The sequence below is a fragment of the Montipora capricornis genome, chromosome 10, assembly GCF_036669925.1.
Source record: "Montipora capricornis isolate CH-2021 chromosome 10, ASM3666992v2, whole genome shotgun sequence".
NCBI lineage: Eukaryota > Metazoa > Cnidaria > Anthozoa > Scleractinia > Acroporidae > Montipora > Montipora capricornis.
Window position 1 is genome coordinate 15,951,887 of NC_090892.1, and position 26,739 is coordinate 15,978,625.

Here is a 26,739-nt window from a genome sequence, read left to right on the forward strand (position 1 = left end):
AAAAACACCTATTAGACGAGAAATGACAGTTTTTGTAAAAGTGTCGAAAACCGCGGTTTTTTGCCAAATGGCAAAGGGGGGACCAAGGGAAAATGTTCAGAAATGGCCGATTTTTTGAGCAAACTTCGGAAGGTTAAAAAAATAGGAAATACAAGTCGTATCATAGCCTAATTAGTATGGATGGAAAGCTAAACTATCCTAGATTTCATTTATGCAAAAACCGGATGAAAAAACACCTATTAGACGAGAAATGACAGTTTTTGTAAAAGTGTCGAAAACCGCGGTTTTTTGCCAAATGGCAAAGGGGGGACCAAGGGAAAATGTTCAGAAATGGCCGATTTTTTGAGCAAACTTCGGAAGGTTAAAAAAATAGGAAATACAAGTCGTATCATAGCCTAATTAGTATGGATGGAAAGCTAAACTATCCTAGATTTCATTTATGCAAAAAACCGGATGAAAAAACACCTATTAGACGAGAAATGACAGTTTTTGTAAAAGTGTCGAAAACCGCGGTTTTTTGCCAAATGGCAAAGGGGGGACCAAGGGAAAAATGTTCAGAAATGGCCGATTTTTGAGCAAACTTCGGAAGGTTAAAAAAATAGGAAATACAAGTCGTATCATAGCCTAATTAGTATGGATGGAAAGCTAAACTATCCTAGATTTCATTTATGCAAAAAACCGGATGAAAAAACACCTATTAGACGAGAAATGACAGTTTTTGTAAAAGTGTCGAAAACCGCGGATTTTTGCCAAATGGCAAAGAAGGACCAAGGGAAAATGTTCAGAAATGGCCGATTTTTTTAGCAAACTTCGAAAGGCTAAACAAATAGGAAATACAAGTCGTATCATAGCCTAATTAGTATGGATGGAAAGCTAAACTATCCTAGATTTTATTTATGCAAAAAACCGGATGAAAAAACACCTATTAGACGAGAAATGACAGTTTTTGTAAAAGTGTCGAAAACCGCGGTTTTTTGCCAAATGGCAAAGGGGGGACCAAGTGAAAATGTTCAGAAATGGCCGATTTTTTGAGCAAACTTTGGAAGGCCTAACAAATACCAAATACAAGTCGTATCATAGCCTAATTAGTATGGATGGAAAGCTAAACTATCCTAGATTTCATTTATGCAAAAAACCGGATGAAAAAACACCTATTAGACGAGAAATGACAGTTTTTGTAAAAGTGTCGAAAACCGCGGTTTTTTGCCAAATGGCAATGCCAAAATGTTCAGAAATGGCCGATTTTTTGAGCAAACTTCGGAAGGTTAAAAAAATAGGAAATACAAGTCGTATCATAGCCTAATTAGCATGGATGGAAAGCTAAACTATCCTAGATTTCATTTATGCAAAAAACCGGATGAAAAAAAAACCAATTAGACGAGAAATGACAGTTTTTGTAAAAGTGTCGAAAACCGCGGTTTTTTGCCAAATGGCAAAGGAGGACCAAGGGAAAATGTTCAGAAATGGCCGATTTTTTGAGCAAACTTCGGAAGGTTAAAAAAATAGGAAATACAAGTCGTATCATAGCCTAATTAGTATGGATGGAAAGCTAAACTATCCTAGATTTCATTTATGCAAAAAACCGGATGAAAAAACACCTATTAGACGAGAAATGACAGTTTTTGTAAAAGTGTCGAAAACCGCGGTTTTTTGCCAAATGTTCAGAAATGCCAAAATGTTCAGAAATGGCCGATTTTTTGAGCAAACTTCGGAAGGTTAAAAAAATAGGAAATACAAGTCGTATCATAGCCTAATTAGTATGGATGGAAAGCTAAACTATCCTAGATTTCATTTATGCAAAAAACCGGATGAAAAAACACCTATTAGACGAGAAATGACAGTTTTTGTAAAAGTGTCGAAAACCGCGGTTTTTTGCCAAATGGCAAAGGGGGGACCAAGGGAAAATGTTCAGAAATGGCCGATTTTTTGAGCAAACTTCGGAAGGTTAAAAATAGGAAATACAAGTCGTATCATAGCCTAATTAGTATGGATGGAAAGCTAAACTATCCTAGATTTCATTTATGCAAAAAACCGGATGAAAAAACACCTATTAGACGAGAAATGACAGTTTTTGTAAAAGTGTCGAAAACCGCGGTTTTTTGCCAAATGGCAAAGAAGGACCAAGGGAAAACGTTCAGAAATGGCCGATTTTTTGAGCAAACTTCGGAAGGTTAAAAAAATAGGAAATACAAGTCGTATCATAGCCTAATTAGTATGGATGGAAAGCTAAACTATCCTAGATTTCATTTATGCAAAAACCGGATGAAAAAACACCTATTAGACGAGAAATGACAGTTTTTGTAAAAGTGTCGAAAACCGCGGTTTTTTGCCAAATGGCAAAGGGGGGACCAAGGAAAATGTTCAGAAATGGCCGATTTTTTGAGCAAACTTCGGAAGGTTAAAAAAATAGGAAATACAAGTCGTATCATAGCCTAATTAGTATGGATGGAAAGCTAAACTATCCTAGATTTCATTTATGCAAAAAACCGGATGAAAAAACACCTATTAGACGAGAAATGACAGTTTTTGTAAAAGTGTCGAAAACCGCGGTTTTTTGCCAAATGGCAAAGGGGGGACCAAGGGAAAATGTTCAGAAATGGCCGATTTTTTGAGCAAACTTCGGAAGGTTAAAAAAATAGGAAATACAAGTCGTATCATAGCCTAATTAGTATGGATGGAAAGCTAAACTATCCTAGATTTCATTTATGCAAAAAACCGGATGAAAAAACACCTATTAGACGAGAAATGACAGTTTTTGTAAAAGTGTCGAAAACCGCGGTTTTTTGCCAAATGGCAAAGGGGGGACCAAGGGAAAATGTTCAGAAATGGCCGATTTTTTGAGCAAACTTCGGAAGGTTAAAAAAATAGGAAATACAAGTCGTATCATAGCCTAATTAGTATGGATGGAAAGCTAAACTATCCTAGATTTCATTTATGCAAAAAACCGGATGAAAAAACACCTATTAGACGAGAAATGACAGTTTTTGTAAAAGTGTCGAAAACCGCGGTTTTTTGCCAAATGGCAAAGAAGGACCAAGGGAAAACGTTCAGAAATGGCCGATTTTTTGAGCAAACTTCGGAAGGTTAAAAAAATAGGAAATACAAGTCGTATCATAGCCTAATTAGTATGGATGGAAAGCTAAACTATCCTAGATTTCATTTATGCAAAAAACCGGATGAAAAAACACCTATTAGACGAGAAATGACAGTTTTTGTAAAAGTGTCGAAAACCGCGGTTTTTTGCCAAATGGCAAAGGGGGGACCAAGGGAAAATGTTCAGAAATGGCCGATTTTTTGAGCAAACTTCGGAAGGTTAAAAAAATAGGAAATACAAGTCGTATCATAGCCTAATTAGTATGGATGGAAAGCTAAACTATCCTAGATTTCATTTATGCAAAAAACCGGATGAAAAAACACCTATTAGACGAGAAATGACAGTTTTTGTAAAAGTGTCATAAACCGCGGTTTTTTTTCCAAATGGCAAAGGGAGGACCAAGAAAAAAATGTTCAGAAATGGCCGATCTTTTGAGCAAACTTCGGAAGGCTGAAAAAATAGGAAATACAAGTCGTATCATAGCCTAATTAGTATGGATTGAAAGCTAAACTATCCTAGATTTCATTTATGCAAAAAACCGGATGAAAAAAACTTATTAGACGAGAAATGACAGTTTTTGTAAAAGTGTCGAAAACCGCGGTTTTTTGCCAAATGGCAAAGGGGGGACCAAGGGAAATGTTCAGAAATGGCCGATTTTTTGAGCAAACTTCGGAAGGTTAAAAAAATAGGAAATACAAGTCGTATCATAGCCTAATTAGCATGGATGGAAAGCTAAACTATCCTAGATTTCATTTATGCAAAAAACCGGATGAAATAAACACCTATTAGACGAGAAATGACAGTTTTTGTAAAAGTGTCGAAAACCGCGGTTTTTTGCCAAATGGCAAAGGGGGGACCAAGGGAAAATGTTCAGAAATGGCCGATTTTTTGAGCAAACTTCGGAAGGTTAAAAAAATAGGAAATACAAGTCGTATCATAGCCTAATTAGTATGGATGGAAAGCTAAACTATCCTAGATTTCATTTATGCAAAAAACCGGATGAAAAAACACCTATTAGACGAGAAATGACAGTTTTTGTAAAAGTGTCGAAAACCGCGTTTTTTTGCCAAATGGCAAAGGGGGGACCAAGGGAAAATGTTCAGAAATGGCCGATTTTTTGAGCAAACTTCGGAAGGTTAAAAAAATAGGAAATACAAGTCGTATCATAGCCTAATTAGTATGGATGGAAAGCTAAACTATCCTAGATTTCATTTATGCAAAAAACCGGATGAAAAAACACCTATTAGACGAGAAATGACAGTTTTTGTAAAAGTGTCAAAAACTGCGATTTTTGCCAAATGGCAAAAGGGGCGACCAAGGGAAAATGTTCAGAAATGGCCGATTTTTTGAGCAAACTTCGGAAGGTTAAAAAAATAGGAAATACAAGTCGTATCATAGCCTAATTAGTATGGATGGAAAGCTAAACTATCCTAGATTTCATTTATGCAAAAAACCGGATGAAAAAACACCTATTAGACGAGAAATGACAGTTTTTGTAAAAGTGTCGAAAACCGCGGTTTTTTGCCAAATGGCAAAGGGGGGACCAAGGGAAATGTTCAGAAATGGCCGATTTTTTGAGCAAACTTCGGAAGGTTAAAAAAATAGGAAATACAAGTCGTATCATAGCCTAATTAGTATGGATGGAAAGCTAAACTATCCTAGATTTCATTTATGCAAAAAACCGGATGAAAAAACACCTATTAGACGAGAAATGACAGTTTTTGTAAAAGTGTCGAAAACCGCGGTTTTTTGCCAAATGGCAAAGGGGGGACCAAGGGAAAATGTTCAGAAATGGCCGATTTTTTGAGCAAACTTCGGAAGGTTAAAAAAATAGGAAATACAAGTCGTATCATAGCCTAATTAGTATGGATGGAAAGCTAAACTATCCTAGATTTCATTTATGCAAAACTAGATTTCATTTATGCAAAAAAACGGATGAAAAAACACCTATTAGACGAGAAATGACAGTTTTTGTAAAAGTGTCGAAAACCGCGGTTTTTTGCCAAATGGCAAAGGGGGGACCAAGGGAAAATGTTCAGAAATGGCCGATTTTTTGAGCAAACTTCGGAAGGTTAAAAAAATAGGAAATACAAGTCGTATCATAGCCTAATTAGTATGGATGGAAAGCTAAACTATCCTAGATTTCATTTATGCAAAAAACCGGATGAAAAAACACCTATTAGACGAGAAATGACAGTTTTTGTAAAAGTGTCGAAAACCGCGGTTTTTTGCCAAATGGCAAAGGGGGGACCAAGGGAAAATGTTCAGAAATGGCCGATTTTTGAGCAAACTTCGGAAGGCTAAAAAAATAGGAAATACAAGTCGTATCATAGCCTAATTAGTATGGATGGAAAGCTAAACTATCCTAGATTTCATTTATGCAAAAAACCGGATGAAAAAACACCTATTAGACGAGAAATGACAGTTTTTGTAAAAGTGTCGAAAACCGCGGTTTTTTGCCAAATGGCAAAGGGGGGACCAAGGGAAAATGTTCAGAAATGGCCGATTTTTGAGCAAACTTCGGAAGGCTAAAAAAATAGGAAATACAAGTCGTATCATAGCCTAATTAGTATGGATGGAAAGCTAAACTATCCTAGATTTCATTTATGCAAAAAACCGGATGAAAAAACACCTATTAGACGAGAAATGACAGTTTTTGTAAAAGTGTCGAAAACCGCGGTTTTTTGCCAAATGGCAAAGGGGGGACCAAGGGAAAATGTTCAGAAATGGCCGATTTTTTGAGCAAACTTCGGAAGGTTAAAAAAATAGGAAATACAAGTCGTATCATAGCCTAATTAGTATGGATGGAAAGCTAAACTATCCTAGATTTCATTTATGCAAAAAACTGATGAAAAACACATGGATGAAACACCTAGACGAGAAATGACAGTTTTTGTAAAAGTGTCAAAAACTGCGATTTTTGCCAAATGGCAAAGGGGGGACCAAGGGAAAATGTTCAGAAATGGCCGATTTTTTGAGCAAACTTCGGAAGGTTAAAAAAATAGGAAATACAAGTCGTATCATAGCCTAATTAGTATGGATGGAAAGCTAAACTATCCTAGATTTCATTTATGCAAAAAACCGGATGAAAAAACACCTATTAGACGAGAAATGACAGTTTTTGTAAAAGTGTCGAAAACCGCGGTTTTTTGCCAAATGGCAAAGGGGGGACCAAGGGAAAATGTTCAGAAATGGCCGATTTTTTGAGCAAACTTCGGAAGGTAAAAAAAAAGGAAATACAAGTCGTATCATAGCCTAATTAGTATGGATGGAAAGCTAAACTATCCTAGATTTCATTTATGCAAAAAACCGGATGAAAAAACACCTATTAGACGAGAAATGACAGTTTTTGTAAAAGTGTCGAAAACCGCGGTTTTTTGCCAAATGGCAAAGGGGGGACCAAGGGAAAATGTTCAGAAATGGCCGATTTTTTGAGCAAACTTCGGAAGGTTAAAAAAATAGGAAATACAAGTCGTATCATAGCCTAATTAGTATGGATGGAAAGCTAAACTATCCTAGATTTCATTTATGCAAAAAACCGGATGAAAAAACACCTATTAGACGAGAAATGACAGTTTTTGTAAAAGTGTCGAAAACCGCGGTTTTTTGCCAAATGGCAAAGGGGGGACCAAGGGAAAATGTTCAGAAATGGCCGATTTTTTGAGCAAACTTCGGAAGGTTAAAAAAATAGGAAATACAAGTCGTATCATAGCCTAATTAGTATGGATGGAAAGCTAAACTATCCTAGATTTCATTTATGCAAAAAACCGGATGAAAAAACACCTATTAGACGAGAAATGACAGTTTTTGTAAAAGTGTCGAAAACCGCGGTTTTTTGCCAAATGGCAAATGCCAAAATGTTCAGAAATGGCCGATTTTTTGAGCAAACTTCGGAAGGTTAAAAAAATAGGAAATACAAGTCGTATCATAGCCTTATTAGTATGGATTGCAAGCCAAACTATCCTAGATTTCATTTATGCAAAAAACCGGATGAAAAAACACCTATTAGACGAGAAATGACAGTTTTTGTAAAAGTGTCGAAAACCGCGGTTTTTTGCCAAATGGCAAAGGGGGGACCAAGGGAAAATGTTCAGAAATGGCCGATTTTTTGAGCAAACTTCGGAAGGCTAAAAAAATAGGAAATACAAGTCGTATCATAGCCTAATTAGTATGGATGGAAAGCTAAACTATCCTAGATTTCATTTATGCAAAAAACCGGAAAAAAAAAAAAAACAAATATTAGACGAGAAATGACAGTTTTTGTAAAAGTGTCGAAAACCGCGGTTTTTTGCCAAATGGCAAGGGGGGGACCAAGGAAAATGTTCAGAAATGGCCGATTTTTTTAGCAAACTTCGGAGACTAAAAAAATAGGAAATACAAGTCGTATCATAGCCTAATTAGTATGGATGGAAAGCTAAACTATCCTAGATTTTATTTATGCAAAAAACCGGATGAAAAAACACCTATTAGACGAGAAATGACAGTTTTTGTAAAAGTGTCAAAAACTGCGATTTTTGCCAAATGGCAAAAGGGGCGACCAAGGGAAAATGTTCAGAAATGGCCGATTTTTTGAGCAAACTTCGGAAGGTTAAAAAAATAGGAAATACAAGTCGTATCATAGCCTAATTAGTATGGATGGAAAGCTAAACTATCCTAGATTTCATTTATGCAAAAAACCGGATGAAAAAACACCTATTAGACGAGAAATGACAGTTTTTGTAAAAGTGTCAAAAACTGCGATTTTTGCCAAATGGCAAAAGGGGCGACCAAGGGAAATGTTCAGAAATGGCCGATTTTTTGAGCAAACTTCGGAAGGTTAAAAAAATAGGAAATACAAGTCGTATCATAGCCTAATTAGTATGGATGGAAAGCTAAACTATCCTTGATTTCATTTATGAAAAAAAAAATGGATGAAAAAACACCTATTAGACGAGAAATGACAGTTTTTGCAAAAGTGTCGAAAACCGCAGTTTTTTGCCAAATGGCAAAGGGGGGACCAAGGGAAAATGTTCAGAAATGGCCGATTTTTTGAGCAAACTTCGGAAGGTTAAAAAAATAGGAAATACAAGTCGTATCATAGCCTAATTAGTATGGATGGAAAGCTAAACTATCCTAGATTTCATTTATGCAAAAAACCGGATGAAAAAACACCTATTAGACGAGAAATGACAGTTTTTGTAAAAGTGTCGAAGACCGCGGTTTTTGCCAAATGGCAAAGGGGGGACCAAGGGAATGAGTTCATAAATGGCCGATTTTTTGAGCAAACTTCGGAAGGTTAAAAAAATAGGAAATACAAGTCGTATCATAGCCTAATTAGTATGGATGGAAAGCTAAACTATCCTAGATTTCATTTATGCAAAAAAACGGATGAAAAAACACCTATTAGACGAGAAATGACAGTTTTTGTAAAAGTGTCGAAAACCGCGGTTTTTTGCCAAATGGCAAAGGGGGGACCAAGGGAAATGTTCAGAAATGGCCGATTTTTTGAGCAAACTTCGGAAGGTTAAAAAAATAGGAAATACAAGTCGTATCATAGCCTAATTAGTATGGATGGAAAGCTAAACTATCCTAGATTTCATTTATGCAAAAAACCGGATGAAAAAACACCTATTAGACGAGAAATGACAGTTTTTGTAAAAGTGTCGAAAACCGCGGTTTTTTGCCAAATGGCAAAGGGGGGACCAAGGGAAAATGTTCAGAAATGGCCGATTTTTTGAGCAAACTTCGGAAGGTTAAAAAAATAGGAAATACAAGTCGTATCATAGCCTAATTAGTATGGATGGAAAGCTAAACTATCCTAGATTTCATTTATGCAAAAAACCGGATGAAAAAACACCTTAGTATGGATGGAAAGCTGAACTATCCTAGATTTCATTTATGCAAAAAACCGGATGAAAAAACACCTATTGGACGAGAAATGACAGTTTTTGTAAAAGTGTCGAAAACCGCGGTTTTTTGCCAAATGGCAAAGGGGGGACCAAGGGAAAATGTTCAGAAATGGCCGATTTTTTGAGCAAACTTCGGAAGGTTAAAAAAATAGGAAATACAAGTCGTATCATAGCCTAATTAGTATGGATGGAAAGCTAAACTATCCTAGATTTCATTTATGCAAAAAACCGGATGAAAAAACACCTATTAGACGAGAAATGACAGTTTTTGTAAAAGTGTCGAAAACCGCGGTTTTTTGCCAAATGGCAAAGGGGGGACCAAGGGAAAATGTTCAGAAATGGCCGATTTTTTGAGCAAACTTCGGAAGGTAAAAAAAAAGGAAATACAAGTCGTATCATAGCCTAATTAGTATGGATGGAAAGCTAAACTATCCTAGATTTCATTTATGCAAAAAACCGGATGAAAAAACACCTATTAGACGAGAAATGACAGTTTTTGTGAAAGTGTCGAAAACCGCCAAATGGCAAAGGGGGGACCAAGGGAAAATGTTCAGAAATGGCCGATTTTTTGAGCAAACTTCGGAAGGTTAAAAAAATAGGAAATACAAGTCGTATCATAGCCTAATTAGTATGGATGGAAAGCTAAACTATCCTAGATTTCATTTATGCAAAAAACCGGATGAAAAAAAACCGGATGAAAAACAACATTTATTAGACGAGAAATGACAGTTTTTGTAAAAGTGTCGAAAACCGCGGTTTTTTGCCAAATGGCAAAGGGGGGACCAAGGGAAAATGTTCAGAAATGGCCGATTTTTTGAGCAAACTTCGGAAGGCTAAAAAAATAGGAAATACAAGTCGTATCATAGCCTAATTAGTATGGATGGAAAGCTAAACTATCCTAGATTTCATTTATGCAAAAAACCGGATGAAAAAACACCTATTAGACGAGAAATGACAGTTTTTGTAAAAGTGTCGAAAACCGCGGTTTTTTGCCAAATGGCAAAGAAGGGACCAAGGGAAAATGTTCAGAAATGGCCGATTTTTTGAGCAAACTTCGGAAGGTTAAAAAAATAGGAAATACAAGTCGTATCATAGCCTAATTAGTATGGATGGAAAGCTAAACTATCCTAGATTTCATTTATGCAAAAAACCGGATGAAAAAACACCTATTAGACGAGAAATGACAGTTTTTGTAAAAGTGTCGAAAACCGCGGTTTTTTGCCAAATGGCAAAGGGGGGACCAAGGGAAAATGTTCAGAAATGACCGATTTTTTGAGCAAACTTCGGAAGGTTAAAAAAATAGGAAATACAAGTCGTATCATAGCCTAATTAGTATGGATGGAAAGCTAAACTATCCTAGATTTCATTTATGCAAAAAACCGGATGAAAAACACCTATTAGACGAGAAATGACAGTTTTTGTAAAAGTGTCGAAAACCGCGGTTTTTTGCCAAATGGCAAAGGGGGGACCAAGGGAAAATGTTCAGAAATGGCCGATTTTTTGAGCAAACTTCGGAAGGTTAAAAAAATAGGAAATACAAGTCGTATCATAGCCTAATTAGTATGGATGGAAAGCTAAACTATCCTAGATTTCATTTATGCAAAAAACCGGATGAAAAAACACCTATTAGACGAGAAATGACAGTTTTTGTAAAAGTGTCGAAAACCGCGGTTTTTTGCCAAATGGCAAAGGGGGGACCAAGGGAAAATGTTCAGAAATGGCCGATTTTTTGAGCAAACTTCGGAAGGTTAAAAAAATAGGAAATACAAGTCGTATCATAGCCTAATTAGTATGGATGGAAAGCTAAACTATCCTAGATTTCATTTATGCAAAAAACCGGATGAAAAAACACCTATTAGACGAGAAATGACAGTTTTTGTAAAAGTGTCGAAAACCGCGGTTTTTTGCCAAATGGCAAAGGGGGGACCAAGGGAAAATGTTCAGAAATGGCCGATTTTTTGAGCAAACTTCGGAAGGTTAAAAAAATAGGAAATACAAGTCGTATCATAGCCTAATTAGTATGGATGGAAAGCTAAACTATCCTAGATTTCATTTATGCAAAAAACCGGATGAAAAAACACCTATTAGACGAGAAATGACAGTTTTTGTAAAAGTGTCGAAAACCGCGGTTTTTTGCCAAATGGCAAAGGGGGGACCAAGGGAAAATGTTCAGAAATGGCCGATTTTTTGAGCAAACTTCGGAAGGTTAAAAAATAGGAAATACAAGTCGTATCATAGCCTAATTAGTATGGATGGAAAGCTAAACTATCCTAGATTTCATTTATGCAAAAAACCGGATAAAAAAACACCTATTAGACGAGAAATGACAGTTTTTGTAAAAGTGTCGAAAACCGCGGTTTTTTGCCAAATGGCAAAGGGGGGACCAAGGGAAAATGTTCAGAAATGGCCGATTTTTTGAGCAAACTTCGGAAGGCTAAAAAAAAGGAAATACAAGTCGTATCATAGCCTAATTAGTATGGATGGAAAGCTAAACTATCCTAGATTTCATTTATGCAAAAAACCGGATGAAAAAACACCTATTAGACGAGAAATGACAGTTTTTGTAAAAGTGTCGAAAACCGCGGTTTTTTGCCAAATGGCAAAGGGGGGACCAAGGGAAAATGTTCAGAAATGGCCGATTTTTTGAGCAAACTTCGGAAGGTTAAAAAAATAGGAAATACAAGTCGTATCATAGCCTAATTAGTATGGATGGAAAGCTAAACTATCCTAGATTTCATTTATGCAAAAAACCGGATGAAAAAACACCTATTAGACGAGAAATGACAGTTTTTGTAAAAGTGTCGAAAACCGCGGTTTTTTGCCAAATGGCAAAGGGGGGACCAAGGGAAAATGTTCAGAAATGGCCGATTTTTTGAGCAAACTTCGGAAGGTTAAAAAAATAGGAAATACAAGTCGTATCATAGCCTAATTAGTATGGATGGAAAGCTAAACTATCCTAGATTTCATTTATGCAAAAAACCGGATGAAAAAACACCTATTAGACGAGAAATGACAGTTTTTGTAAAAGTGTCGAAAACCGCGGTTTTTTGCCAAATGGCAAAGGGGGGACCAAGGGAAAATGTTCAGAAATGGCCGATTTTTTGAGCAAACTTCGGAAGGTTAAAAAAATAGGAAATACAAGTCGTATCATAGCCTAATTAGTATGGATGGAAAGCTAAACTATCCTAGATTTCATTTATGCAAAAAACCGGATGAAAAAACACCTATTAGACGAGAAATGACAGTTTTTGTAAAAGTGTCGAAAACCGCGGTTTTTTGCCAAATGGCAAAGGGGGGACCAAGGGAAAATGTTCAGAAATGGCCGATTTTTTGAGCAAACTTCGGAAGGTTAAAAAATAGGAAATACAAGTCGTATCATAGCCTAATTAGTATGGATGGAAAGCTAAACTATCCTAGATTTCATTTATGCAAAAAACCGGATGAAAAAACACCTATTAGACGAGAAATGACAGTTTTTGTAAAAGTGTCGAAAACCGCGGTTTTTTGCCAAATGGCAAAGGGGGGACCAAGGGAAAATGTTCAGAAATGGCCGATTTTTTGAGCAAACTTCGGAAGGTTAAAAAAATAGGAAATACAAGTCGTATCATAGCCTAATTAGTATGGATGGAAAGCTAAACTATCCTAGATTTCATTTATGCAAAAACCGGATGAAAAAACACCTATTAGACGAGAAATGACAGTTTTTGTAAAAGTGTCGAAAACCGCGGTTTTTTGCCAAATGGCAAAGGGGGGACCAAGGGAAAATGTTCAGAAATGGCCGATTTTTTGAGCAAACTTCGGAAGGTTAAAAAAATAGGAAATACAAGTCGTATCATAGCCTAATTAGTATGGATGGAAAGCTAAACTATCCTAGATTTCATTTATGCAAAAAACCGGATGAAAAAACACCTATTAGACGAGAAATGACAGTTTTTGTAAAAGTGTCGAAAACCGCGGTTTTTTGCCAAATGGCAAAGGGGGGACCAAGGGAAAATGTTCAGAAATGGCCGATTTTTTGAGCAAACTTCGGAAGGTTAAAAAATAGGAAATACAAGTCGTATCATAGCCTAATTAGTATGGATGGAAAGCTAAACTATCCTAGATTTCATTTATGCAAAAAACCGGATGAAAAACACCTATTAGACGAGAAATGACAGTTTTTGTAAAAGTGTCGAAAACCGCGGTTTTTTGCCAAATGGCAAAGGGGGGACCAAGGGAAAATGTTCAGAAATGGCCGATTTTTTGAGCAAACTTCGGAAGGTTAAAAAATAGGAAATACAAGTCGTATCATAGCCTAATTAGTATGGATGGAAAGCTAAACTATCCTAGATTTCATTTATGCAAAAAACCGGATGAAAAAACACCTATTAGACGAGAAATGACAGTTTTTGTAAAAGTGTCGAAAACCGCGGTTTTTTGCCAAATGGCAAAGGGGGGACCAAGGGAAAATGTTCAGAAATGGCCGATTTTTTGAGCAAACTTCGGAAGGTTAAAAAAATAGGAAATACAAGTCGTATCATAGCCTAATTAGTATGGATGGAAAGCTAAACTATCCTAGATTTCATTTATGCAAAAAACCGGATGAAAAAACACCTATTAGACGAGAAATGACAGTTTTTGTAAAAGTGTGGAAAACCGCGGTTTTTTGCCAAATGGCAAAGGGGGGACCAAGGGAAAATGTTCAGAAATGGCCGATTTTTTGAGCAAACTTCGGAAGGTTAAAAAAATAGGAAATACAAGTCGTATCATAGCCTAATTAGTATGGATGGAAAGCTAAACTATCCTAGATTTCATTTATGCAAAAAACCGGATGAAAAAACACCTATTAGACGAGAAATGACAGTTTTTGTAAAAGTGTCGAAAACCGCGGTCTTTTGCCAAATGGCAAAGGGGGACCAAGGGAAAATGTTCAGAAATGGCCGATTTTTTGAGCAAACTTCGGAAGGTTAAAAAAATAGGAAATACAAGTCGTATCATAGCCTAATTAGTATGGATGGAAAGCTAAACTATCCTAGATTTCATTTATGCAAAAACCGGATGAAAAAACACCTATTAGACGAGAAATGACAGTTTTTGTAAAAGTGTCGAAAACCGCGGTTTTTTGCCAAATGGCAAAGGGGGGACCAAGGGAAAATGTTCAGAAATGGCCGATTTTTTGAGCAAACTTCGGAAGGTTAAAAAAATAGGAAATACAAGTCGTATCATAGCCTAATTAGTATGGATGGAAAGCTAAACTATCCTAGATTTCATTTATGCAAAAAACCGGATGAAAAAACACCTATTAGACGAGAAATGACAGTTTTTGTAAAAGTGTCGAAAACCGCGGTTTTTTGCCAAATGGCAAAGGGGGGACCAAGGGAAAATGTTCAGAAATGGCCGATTTTTTGAGCAAACTTCGGAAGGTTAAAAAAATAGGAAATACAAGTCGTATCATAGCCTAATTAGTATGGATGGAAAGCTAAACTATCCTAGATTTCATTTATGCAAAAAACCGGATGAAAAACACCTATTAGACGAGAAATGACAGTTTTTGTAAAAGTGTGGAAAACCGCGGTATTTTGCCAAATGGCAAAGGGGGGACCAAGGGAAAATGTTCAGAAATGGCCGATTTTTTGAGCAAACTTCGGAAGGTTAAAAAATAGGAAATACAAGTCGTATCATAGCCTAATTAGTATGGATGGAAAGCTAAACTATCCTAGATTTCATTTATGCAAAAAACCGGATGAAAAAACACCTATTAGACGAGAAATGACAGTTTTTGTAAAAGTGTCGAAAACCGCGGTTTTTTGCCAAATGGCAAAGGGGGGACCAAGGGAAAATGTTCAGAAATGGCCGATTTTTTGAGCAAACTTCGGAAGGTTAAAAAAATAGGAAATACAAGTCGTATCATAGCCTAATTAGTATGGATGGAGAGCTAAACTATCCTAGATTTCATTTATGCAAAAAACCGGATGAAAAAACACCTATTAGACGAGAAATGACAGTTTTTGTAAAAGTGTCGAAAACCGCGGTTTTTTGCCAAATGGCAAAGGGGGGACCAAGGGAAAATGTTCAGAAATGGCCGATTTTTTGAGCAAACTTCGGAAGGTTAAAAAAATAGGAAATACAAGTCGTATCATAGCCTAATTAGTATGGATGGAAAGCTAAACTATCCTAGATTTCATTTATGCAAAAAACCGGATAAAAAGACACCTATTAGACGAGAAATGACATTTTTTGCAAAAGTGTCGAAAACCGCGGTTTTTTGCAAAATGCCAAAGGGTGGACGAAGGGAAAGTGTTAAAAAATGGTCGATTATTTAGCAAACTTTGGAAGGCTAAGAAAGAAGGAATTACAAGTCGTATCATAGCGTAATAGGTATGGATGGAAAGCTAAACTATCCTTGATTTCATTTATGAAAAAAAAATGGATGAAAAAACACCTATTAGACGAGAAATGACATCTTTTGGAAAAGTTTTGAAAACCGCGGTTTTTTGCAAAATGGGAGGGAGGACCAAGGGAAAATGTTCAAAAAAGGCCGATTTTTTGAGCCAACTTTAGAAGGCTAAAAATATAGGAAATACAAGTCGTCTTATAGCCTAATTAGTATGGATGGAAAGCTAAACTATCCTAGATTTCATTTATGCAAAAAAACGGATAAAAAAACACCTATTAGACGAGAAATGACATTTTTTGCAAAAGTGTAGAAAACCACGGTTTTTTCCAAAATGGCAAAGCGGGACCAAGGGAAAATGTTCAAAACATGGTTCATTGTTTTTTAGCAAACTTGAGAAGGCTGAAAAAATAGGAATTGCAAGTCGTATCATAGCCTAATTAGTATGGATGGAAGGCTAAAATATCCTAGATTTCATTTATGCAAAAAACCGGATGAAAAAACACCTATTAGACGAGAATGACATCTTTTGCAAAAGTGCCGAAACCCGCGGTTTTTTGCAAATTGGCAAAGGGGGGACCAAGGGAAAATGTCCAAAAATGGCCGCTTTTTTAGGAAACTTTAGAAAGCTAAAAAAATAGGAAATACAAGTCGTATCATAGCCTAATTGGTATGGATGGGAAGCTAAAATATTCTAGATTTCTAATATGGCCATTTTTGATTGAACTTCTAAAAGCTAAAAATATAGGAATTTGAAGTCCTATATTAGCCTAATTAGTATGCATTGAAAGCTTAACTGTGGTAAATTTGTACTATGCAAAAATCCGTATGAAAAAACACCTATTAGGCGAGAAATAACATTTTTCCCAAAGTATCGAAAATGGCCATTTTTCGGAAAATAGCAGAGGGGGGACTAAGGCAAATTTTTCAAAAATGGCTGTTTTTTTGTTTAAACTTCGGAAGGCTAAAAAAATAGGAATTACAAGTCGTATAATAGCCTAATTAGTACGGATCGAAAGCTTAACTATCCTAGATTTGTACCATCCAAAAAAGCTGCACGAAAAAAAGGCCTTTTAGACGAGAAATAACAATTTTTCCAAAAGTATCGAAAATGTCCATTTTTCGGAAAATAGGAAAAGGGGGAGCGTGGGCCCTCTAGCTACCCGGGAAATAGTGGTGAAATGAGACGTGACGTCACCGCAGCAACACGTTTTCTGGCCCAAGTTGTTTGAAGGGTGGACAGCGCTATCCACTGGAAAACTCAATTAGTTTTTCTAGTGTTCAACCGCTGGATAGTGATTTATCCGCTGGATAGCGTTATCCACCTTTTGAATATCCGAGGCCTGGACCTTATAAACTATTTCCGCCGCTACGACACATGACTGTCATCAGTCCATGACAGTGATTTGCGAAATCTGGGTTAATATTTGTTAATAAGTCCCGGAAAAAAGGAAGTACTTTTCAATCATGGGAGAAAAAAAAACAATTTCGCACACCGCACACAAATTTGTAGCCTGCAGACGTATTTCCAAATACGTCCGCGTTCGCAGGCTAACAAATTTGCGTCCGGAGCAAATGAAATAAGGGCAGTCGTGACACGCGCATTTGGATGACATACGCTATCCGACACAACTTTCTCTATTGTCAGTATTAATTCATTTATTTCTAATTATCACTCTCAAAAACCTGCACACCTCTCTCTCAAAGAACAATGATTTTGAACACCTCAAACTGTAGCACTTAATTTGTATCGTCAATGCCTTAATTAATCCATCGCGGCATGCTCTAATTTTTGGACACCCAGGATTCGATTGAGCCATCGGAGGTATTAAAACACGACTAGGATCTTGTCATTACCGACCAGTTGATATATTACGGCATTTGCATGGTGAATTATGAACTAAATACAAGTTTGGCCAAATAATACTGACCGGCCACTATACAGTTCCCTTTTTTTATAAAAATTTTCAGAAATATAATTAATTAAGCACAACTTCGTTCCCTTGGGTCTCTCTTCTTCACTTCTATTAAGGCGAGGGAGAGACACTGGTATGGTCTGGTCAGTCCGTCACGTGTGCAATTATTGGATAGAGTAGGCTTAAGATTGATGGAAAGGGCTGATGAGTGCTACTGTTGACTTGGATAAAATAAAATCACACCTTCTCGACGTCTTTAATTGCAACCAGATAGTACCACGGTCGTCCTCTAGGAAAAACAAAGGCTTTGGGAACAAGGCCGTGCTGTGCATTGACGAATTGATTTTAAATTGAAACAGGGGCATATCTTTTGTTCAATATTATAACAATGACACAATGTATGCTTATAACATGTAATGCTATCTTTCCTTTCCTAAGGACCACATACCATTTAAAAAAGAAAAAAAAAAGACCTCTTTTTTGGTGCCAGAAAGCGTTTACAGCAGATTTTGCGTCTTAATTAAAATGCCAAACAATTGTATTTTTTAAAGCGTTTCGATAAAAACTGCTCGGAAGATTCCTCTCCTATCAAAGATGGCTTCGTTGATTCCTTCAGTAATAAGCCGGGGAGGGGACGAGATCCCTCGTCTCTAAGGTTTTGTGGGAGGCGGGCTTATCTAAAAGGCTTTGAAACTACCTATACCCAGGAGAGTTTTATCCCTATCATGCTACGCACCAATGCCTTTTATTTAGTTCTAACATTATAGTGTGATTAGTGATGGAACCGTCACAATCAAACTGATATCTTGTAAGAAGAGCATCTCTAGTCGTTGTCAGCTCATGTAAATTTTCGATCGAACACTTTCCTTCTCTTTAAAACACTCGGAATAAATTATCTTCGCCAGGTAAAGATGAAAACCGATGATTAGGAAAGCGATCGTGACCCAGAACTTTGTGGGCAATCTGGAACGGTGGCGTGCATGATTCTTGAGGGACTCTAAGACAAAGAGACAGCAGGAAAAAAGTATCAAATGTAATGAAAAATGACATTTTTTTCTGTGATGTGAAAAGATGGCCTCGAAATTATGAAATATTCAACAACTTCTGTCTTCAAGATAATTATTGCAGAATTTAAGCCGAAAGGAGCTAACTCACTGCTAGGTGCCTACCACACTCTTCACAATCTTGATAAATTACTTCTCTTCAAAAGCGAACGGACAAATATTGGCAAACAAACCACATCAGCTATGGCAGCAGCTACCCCCTGACCTAAAAAAGCTCTCTAATTTAATTTTTCTTTAAAATGTCAAACAGTATTTACTAAGGAAACAAATGCAGTAGTCTAAAATGTTTATGTTTTTTCAATAGCTTGTTGTCCTTATCGTCTTTTTGTGCATTGTGTTAATTTCTGGAGTCTACATGGTAAATTTAAACAAGACATGACTAGTATCTAACTAGAACTGAACCTAACGGTTTCCTTGGATACAGCGCATTTCAATTCATGTTATGTACTTTCTATTATGTTAATTTGATTTGTAACGTAGTGAAAAACAAAAGTACATTTTTATTGTAACCTGATGTAAAAAAGTGAAATGTGAATAAATGTATTGTCTTGTATTGTATCTTTCAGTGATGTGCTGGTCCCAGATGTTCAAATAGTAGATAGCGCTGAGAGCACAATCACCCTATCCACTGGAAAACTCCATTGGACAAAACAAATTGGCAATTTCTTGCTGTCGCGCTTATCTGCTGGACAGTTATTTCAGTCTCCGACGAATATACAGGGTTTTTCACGGAAGGCAGCTGCATATCAACATGTGTACCTGGACACGTATCCTTACCTTCGTGAGCATCTTTCATGAAAACATGTTTTCTGAGCTCCAACAGTTCCGACTTGTTATGTGATATGTAGAGCAGCGGCGTGACAGGCTTGGTCATGCGTACTGGAAACGTCACTTCGTGTTCACTAAAACGAAAAAAAAAAAAAAAAAGAGGGATTTCCTGCTGTTCGTGTCCCTAGGCTGCCGTGATGTCAGATGCAAACCATCAGTATTACTATGTTTACTTGAAAACGATGCAGCGCAAACCTATAGTAGTTACTTACCTGGCCTTGCGGATTTGATCATTTCCACTCACAAAGAGGTTCCGAAGAAAATAGTAGGAATTATGGCATTCTCAGTGATATGTTGGCATTTATTTATGATCGATTTTAGAATACCATGCCACTATTGAATTCTTGTAGTAGCATCCTTTGAAGAACAAGGCATATATATAGTTTACGTCATAGAAGTGCGGCGTACGGGGTTTTATTCACGAGTTGTTTGTGTCAAAAACCCGAACGAGCGAGGAATGAGCGAGTGAGGGTTTTTGACACAAACAACGAGTGAATAAAACCCCGTACAAAGCACTTTCTATGTCGTGAACTGTTTATTACACATAAGACGAGAATTTTCATTAAAAAAGTTTTCTGAACGCAAGTTAGAAACAAAAACTCACTAACAATAGAACCAAATGCAAATTTAATTTAATTCAATAACAAAGTACGATTTGCACGAGATGCACAAGTGATTGGCATGGAAACGCCTTTACGCTATCGTTCATTGGTTATACTTCCACATGTGAAATAGCTGTACGCCATTCTGATTGGCTGTATAAGCCTTTTCCACATGTGAAAATAAAGCGTATAGATTTGTACAAATGAGCTTTATGGAATAAAATTCTCATGTTATGTGTAATAAAACAATACACGCTATTCATATGCAATAAGTGGACGGGTATTCCAGAATCTAGACGTACAATATCAGCCGGTTAACTTTGGCAGAACTGTTTTGACGACTGTTTTGTGAACCAAGCATCCCCACGCCATTTCTAATTTATGCATTTTGATCACCAGTTTTGTTGAATAGACCATATTCGTGTTCTTAGTATTGGACTGGAACTGGCTTGCAATGGAGGCTAATGGGGGGTGGGGGGTGGGGGGAATACATTAAAAAGTATTTGCATGTGAAAAGATTTCCCCGCATTAGCCTCCATTGCAAGCTAGTTCCAGTCCAATACTGAGAATACAAATGTGGTCTATCAATGCAATCGTTGATGCCATCGTGCAAGTTTTGACTGACGCTGCTCTTTTAACAAAATGTTACTTTTCACTTTGCTGCGGTCTTGACTGAGTTTTGGATGGATGATTCTGCGACTGGGCAAATTTTCAACATTCTTCACGCGAGTGACATGCAAACGTGCTACACTTACGTGACTTCAACTGGGTCGTATTGGCACCCTGCCTCACATGCGTACAGGGGAATCTTTCCTCCTTTGACTGGCTTCACTGTCAGTGTTTCAGCATGACCAGTGTCTTCATTCACTGTCACGGTCAGATTAATATCCATATATTCGTAGAGATGAAGGTGACGAAAAGTGATTGTGGTGTGTAGAGAGGCAGGATTAGCAGCAAATTCAAAGTGTCCGGCGGAGAACTGTAGGCCACCGAAGCTCAGGGTGATGGCTTGAACGATGCCAATTGCACCTACGGAAATAGGAAAATTTATAATTCGGAGAACACTTGCGTATTTTTAAATGGGTAGCGTAGCTAATTTAAGGCCCTCTACAAAACAAATCAAATCACATGTTCTTACGGAGATGGGAGCCAAGTAGACAACATTGTAATGGCTAGCATACACCTCTTCATTGTTTAAAACCCATTCTACAGACCTCCCGCTCAAGTCGTTCCAACAACGTGTGATTCCCAGTTTCCCAGGGCCAAAATGAACGAGACCGAAACACTTAGGACTATAAATCACCAAAACCAGGAAACGAGTAGCAGTGCTGGGCCCACGATCGAGTACAAGTCTACTGAAGTTTTACCCTATGTCAAAGGCCTATCCGAACAACTTCGCACCTGCCTACAGCAACAAGGCATACGCGCTGCTTTCAAGTCGGAGACTACATTAAAGATCACATCTAGTACGACCGAAAGACGCTGTCGACCCGACTAAACAAGATGGCGTGGGTTTAAAGGATTCCCTTTGAGTGCGGTAAAGTCTACATCGGCGAGACTGGAAGACTTATGCAAGATAGAATCAAAGAACATGAGCGAGACATCCGACTTGCCCGTATCCAGACCTTCGCCGTTTCAGAACACGCTAACAACACCAGACACAACCTACTTTGGAACGAAGTAAAGTTTATTGATCGTGATACTCATTGGTACACACGCAGGGTCAAAGAGGCGATTTGCATAAGACTTCACCCTGACAACATCAACAGGGATAGTGGAATAGAAATTCCGGAAGCATGTATACCTACGATCAAGAAACACAACAGCAGGAGAACCGTACGACAGCGGACTGCCAAAGGAACAACACCCCGAAACAACGAGGATCGAAATGCACCAATCACAGCTGCTGGAAACCAACCAATCACAGCGGAGCATCCTGCTTAAAAGGTGACGCGTAACTAGTCGACCTCATCACCTGATGAAGACTAGCAGTATGCAGTCGAAACGTCGCGATCTACATCACAAGTGACCACATCGTGAGACAAACGAGAATACCTTATTATCATTGTACTTCACCACGATGAGTAACAGCAACCTTTTTTACGACATTATAGCTCTATTCTTATCGAATTGTGAGATGGTTCTTTAACGACCCACGCAGGAGCTGTGCGACGCCGGGGCCTACAGTACGATTCCCAAAAGCCATCGAAATAAAATCAATTTTTTCGTGTCGTTAATCGCCCGGGGGTTAACATAAATTTGTCATCTCCTTTGTAGTAGTACACATCTTTTACCCGAGGCACAGCTCAACCTACGAGTCTCCTACACCTCAGCGGTAGAGCATCCGAACTAGTAATCGGAAGATCGTAAGTTCGACTCCTGCAAAGGAACACTCTGATATTTTCCCAAATATTCGAGTAATCATAAAAGATTAAGAAATTCATTTCTTTGAGACTTGACATTTGCAGATGTTATTACAAAGAACGCGATGATCTTCTCCACAGTTTAAAAGTTGGTTCAATCGCGAGGATGGAGTAATTAATAAATGATTATGAAGACAAACCAGCTTTGACGAGAGCACTGCATCCATTCTGCTCCAAAAGCCTTTGCCACAGAGCAGCCATCTTTGTGACACCTGCCTCGGTCCGAGGCATGGGCCAAAGGGAGGCTGAGTGCCTAAAAACGTAAAAAGAACGAAAATAAAGCAAGATCCATCGTTAAAAACGTTCCTTCGAGTTTAATTCCTGATAACTCGTACCTTTTCTGTTCGCACTTGAATCAATTTGGCCCAAACACTAGGCAAGGTAAGGAAACTAGATAAGATTGATTTCGGTTTGATTAGCATACTTACATAGTTGGAGGGCCACCGAAGCAATGATCCGGAATATGAAGGAGGTCCTCTAATTTTTCCCTTTCTTCTTCCTTTGAGTCGGTGTTGGTGATATCATGAACCAGAGAGGGAAAGGACGATAGTACGTAATACATTGTGGAGTTTACTTCCAGCCCTGAAGGTGTGTCAGGGTCATGACGTGGATCCACGAATAGGCCTGTCTCAAACAACTGAAAATAAAACAGAATGAAGTTGGGAAATTTGAGCTTGCTACAACGTCACAATCACAATGGGACAATAAGCAAATTAAAATGTAACCTAGCATTAAAAACAAATTGCGATTTTGAGACGGCAATACCACATTATATTGACGGCTAGTTGGGAGAAAATATATTCCGTATTGCCGCAGGGTTCTCATTAAGTGCCGGCAGCCGGCTAAAAAACCGGCTACTTTAAATTTAGAGCCGTCTACTTTTCGCTCATAAACTTGCTATAAACAATGACAAGCGCTTCTCCCGCCGCCTACTTTTATATTTAAGCCGTCTACTCCAAAACTTATTGAGAACCGATTTTGAGACGGCAATACCAAATTATATTGAGGGCGTTGGGAGAAAATATATTCCGTATTGGGCGGAATATATTTTCTCCCAACGCCGTCAATACAATGTGGTATTGCCGTCTCAAAATCTCAATTAGTTTTGTATCGTGATCTATCATTGATAAGGATAAATAAAACTGTAAACTAATCAACCCGCGCCTGATCGAAATTTCAATTCTTTCTACCTGCGAAACGTATTTGTTTGCGTACGTCAGCAACCCAATTCAGTGCAACGACGTCAATTTCAACATTAGAACCAATCACAGGCCACAAAAGTGAGAGGGCAATACCACGAAATATTGACGGCTCGCGCATAGGCAAAACTATAAGAAGATTGCGATACTTTGCTTAATTACGAGGGGAAGTACTTGGAGAGCAGGGTCCGATTCCCAGATCCGGCGTCATATGTGGGTTGAGTTTGTTGGTTCTCTACTCTGCTCCGAGAGGTTTTTATCCGGTTACTCAAGTTTTGTCCTCTCCTCAAAAGTCATTTTGATTTGATATGTATTAATTTTATTTGATTTCATTTGTGCACAACCCCATAAGCTAATCAGCTTTAAACATTACTATTACTATTACTATTACTATTACTATTACTATTACTATTGACCTATCCGATTACTAACACAGTGTAATACACCAGAATCGTTGAGGTTAAGGTTTTGACAAGGTGTATGTGACGACTACAACATTACAACTTATACTAGACTTGCCACAAGTCAACTGCGAAAGCGAGGGACGAAGTCCCGAGAGGAGCAAAGCGGAAACGGACTTTGAGGAAGCCTAACTTATACAAATAAGGCGATATTTTAACAAATAAGATGACTTTTTATTAGGGAGCCTGAGGCACCCTGTAGTAAGGGTGTCCTACGTACAATGCGGAATCGTTGGAGCTAGGCCATTAAACTAGTAGCTTCATGTGCAATTGTCCCACCATACTGCAAGGTACTGAACTAGTAGTAATCGGAAGGTCGTAGGTTCGACTCCTGCAAAGAAGTACTCGGATTTTCTCCGAATATTCCCGAGTCACCATCGGTAAATAAATCTCTTCATTATTCAAGACTTATACTTCGGTTCAGGGAACCGTTTCTCAGCTCTCTGTATCAACAGAACTGCGACGTTTTAAGTCATCAAACTTCAGTCATTTTGCTTTTTGTTATCTTGAAAGCACTTATCAAAACAAGCCGATAGCGGTTTCGTAAATGGGTTCAGGCCCGCACGTTTTCGGGATTTTCGAGAAACGGGCTCCAGGATGCGCATGATCACTCTATGGCATTTTCAAGAAGGGCCTCACGTACCTCAGTCCATGCTTCCGTGTGAGATGTCCTCAATGATTCGGGCTTCTCCAAGGACACAAGTGCTCGAAGCTCCTGCCAACAAACCATCGCAAATTTTAAAACATAACTCAAATTTCAATGAAAGAAAATAAACAGCTTGCATGCTATATCGTATCGTTCTTGGCCTTGCGAAAAAAGGTGTTATGTTTTGGCGGAGAAATATAGACCACATGCACAAGGTGAATATTTTAATTAAAAAATGTGCTGAATAAAAATATGATGATTGGGGAGAAAAGCATGAAACAGGCAAAGGTCTTACTACATGTAGCAATGGACTCAGTGTTTCCTGGTCCTGCAAGCCAGTCATATTGTTGGCGTAGTGTTAGAAGGCTTCGAGTGCTCTATCCCGGGGAATGATCCATGGGTAGAGTGATGAGATAGAAAAAAATTAGGGCAGGTTACTCTTCAAGTGCCTGTTAAACTGAAATGTTCGCCTAATTTTTAACTGTGAAAAATTAAAGCCGTTCATGTTATACTATTCATACTTTTGCAATTTAAGCTATTTAAAAAAAAAACGTTAAGTGACGTCCTGCGTTCTTTCCGGATTCACCTTCCGTCCACACGTATCCGGCGAATACGCTGGCGAATCCGGAACTTTTTGAATACCCTCTCCAGAGTGGATATTTTGAATCCGATATGAATCCGGAACCGTGTGGACGCCAAATAAGGATATTTCTTTATCCGGATGACGTAACAAGATCGACCCAGTTTCTCACCATGAAATAAATTCTCAAGATGGTCGACAGGGGCTTCATGGCGCCTACTCTGTTACCTCTGTTTCCTTGAGGAGTTCTGAGCACTAGAGTGAATCCAGATACGTTTCGGATACGTGTGGACGGGCAACTTCGATTTGAATACGCTACGTGTGGATGCAAATGTTTTTGAATTCATAATGGAAAGAAACAGTTTCGGATTCAAAAATATCCGGATACGTGTGGAGTGGACTGGGCCTTAATTTTCTCCGCAAACAGAACACTTTTTTGAGCAGTATTCGCAGCAGTTTTGCTTGAGACAGCGCCTTTTCCTTCGTTCTCGCTTCTCAACAGTCTGAAATTGAACAGCCTTTTTGTTATAGCAGGTAAAGTCTGCTACAGGCCTAGAAGACCCATCAGGGCCGTCGCTTATCTCCGGTTTCTGTAGCATGAAGCGACTAGGATTATTTCTACTCCCCCCTGAATGGGTTACCCCCAGCATTAGATTCGCCGGTACCCATTTATACACCTGTGTGGAGAGAGGCTGTTAGAGTAAAGTATCTTGCCGAACCCGAACCACGGACTACTCGATCCGGAGTCGAGAGCACTAACCATGAGGCCACCGCACCTCCCACCTTTTGTAATAATAGTACTGGCGCATAAAATGAAAATAGCTTGATATGCAGTTTTTTTTAGCCCATATACCAACACTCTGTTTAAATAACCGGCCCCTATTGTCCTTATGAAATGTAATGCCGTTGGTTACTTATTTCCGTACCTTTGTTGCTGCCTCCTGGAGTTGCTCAATATTCACTGATGCAGCAGGTGTGGTCAACTTACCCAACACAACTGAAGTGCGGACAACTGTGAAGTGTCGAAAAATGCCGCTACTACCGAAGCAAAGACAAGTAAAAAGCCATTTGCGTTTTAATTGCCACCCAGGTGGGAAGGGTCACAGAAATTGTGAAAGAGCAAGATCCAATTGGTTGTGTTCCTTTTGCATTGGGGCTGCGTCGGTGGCAAGTGCACACGTTTAATCAAACTAGTCGATAGAGCGGTTTTCAAATGACTGTCGAAAGAAATTGCAACTGCTATAGGCTTAGTGATTGGTTTAAAAATCTCGCGCCAGTTTATCAACCAATGAGAAGGAAAACCAAAACCAATCGCGACTTGCACGCGCGATTTTTACCGCGCTTTGAGCAAGTTACATGGAATTGCTACGAATTTGGATTGGTTCATGGCGCTGTTTGCACCTGCTGTGACTGGTTGAAATAATTACTTTGGTGTGCATCTTACGACACTCGATTGAAAACCGCTCTAAAGGCAAATATTTGTGATGCTCAAACGCCAGCTCACAAATCTTTCCTACAGTGGTTAATGTACCTTTATCAACTCGTTTCAATTGATAAAACCAATTTAGGTGTTCACACCGCACCGATGCAGCACAATTTGTAGAGGTAATCGCATGATTTCGAGTGCAATTTGGAATAAATACGCACGAGTAAATGTTTTCAAAG

General features: G+C 38.2%; 1 protein-coding gene across 1 annotated transcript in view; it reads right to left on the bottom strand.

Moving 5' to 3' along the window:
• Positions 1-16,988: 16,988 nt before the first annotated feature.
• The window catches only part of LOC138019373 (uncharacterized protein KIAA2013 homolog), a 17,533-nt gene continuing 7,782 nt past the window's right edge, over positions 16,989-26,739 (bottom strand). Inside the window, exons 9-15 of the mRNA XM_068866139.1 lie at positions 26,001-26,112; positions 24,492-24,563; positions 22,617-22,825; positions 22,329-22,441; positions 20,521-20,794; positions 19,113-19,237; positions 16,989-18,268 (exon numbers count right to left, since the gene is read on the bottom strand). Of these exons, the coding sequence (XP_068722240.1) occupies positions 18,105-18,268; positions 19,113-19,237; positions 20,521-20,794; positions 22,329-22,441; positions 22,617-22,825; positions 24,492-24,563; positions 26,001-26,112 (1,069 nt within the window). The 3' untranslated portion in view covers positions 16,989-18,104. The remainder of the gene's footprint in view (positions 18,269-19,112; positions 19,238-20,520; positions 20,795-22,328; positions 22,442-22,616; positions 22,826-24,491; positions 24,564-26,000; positions 26,113-26,739) is intronic.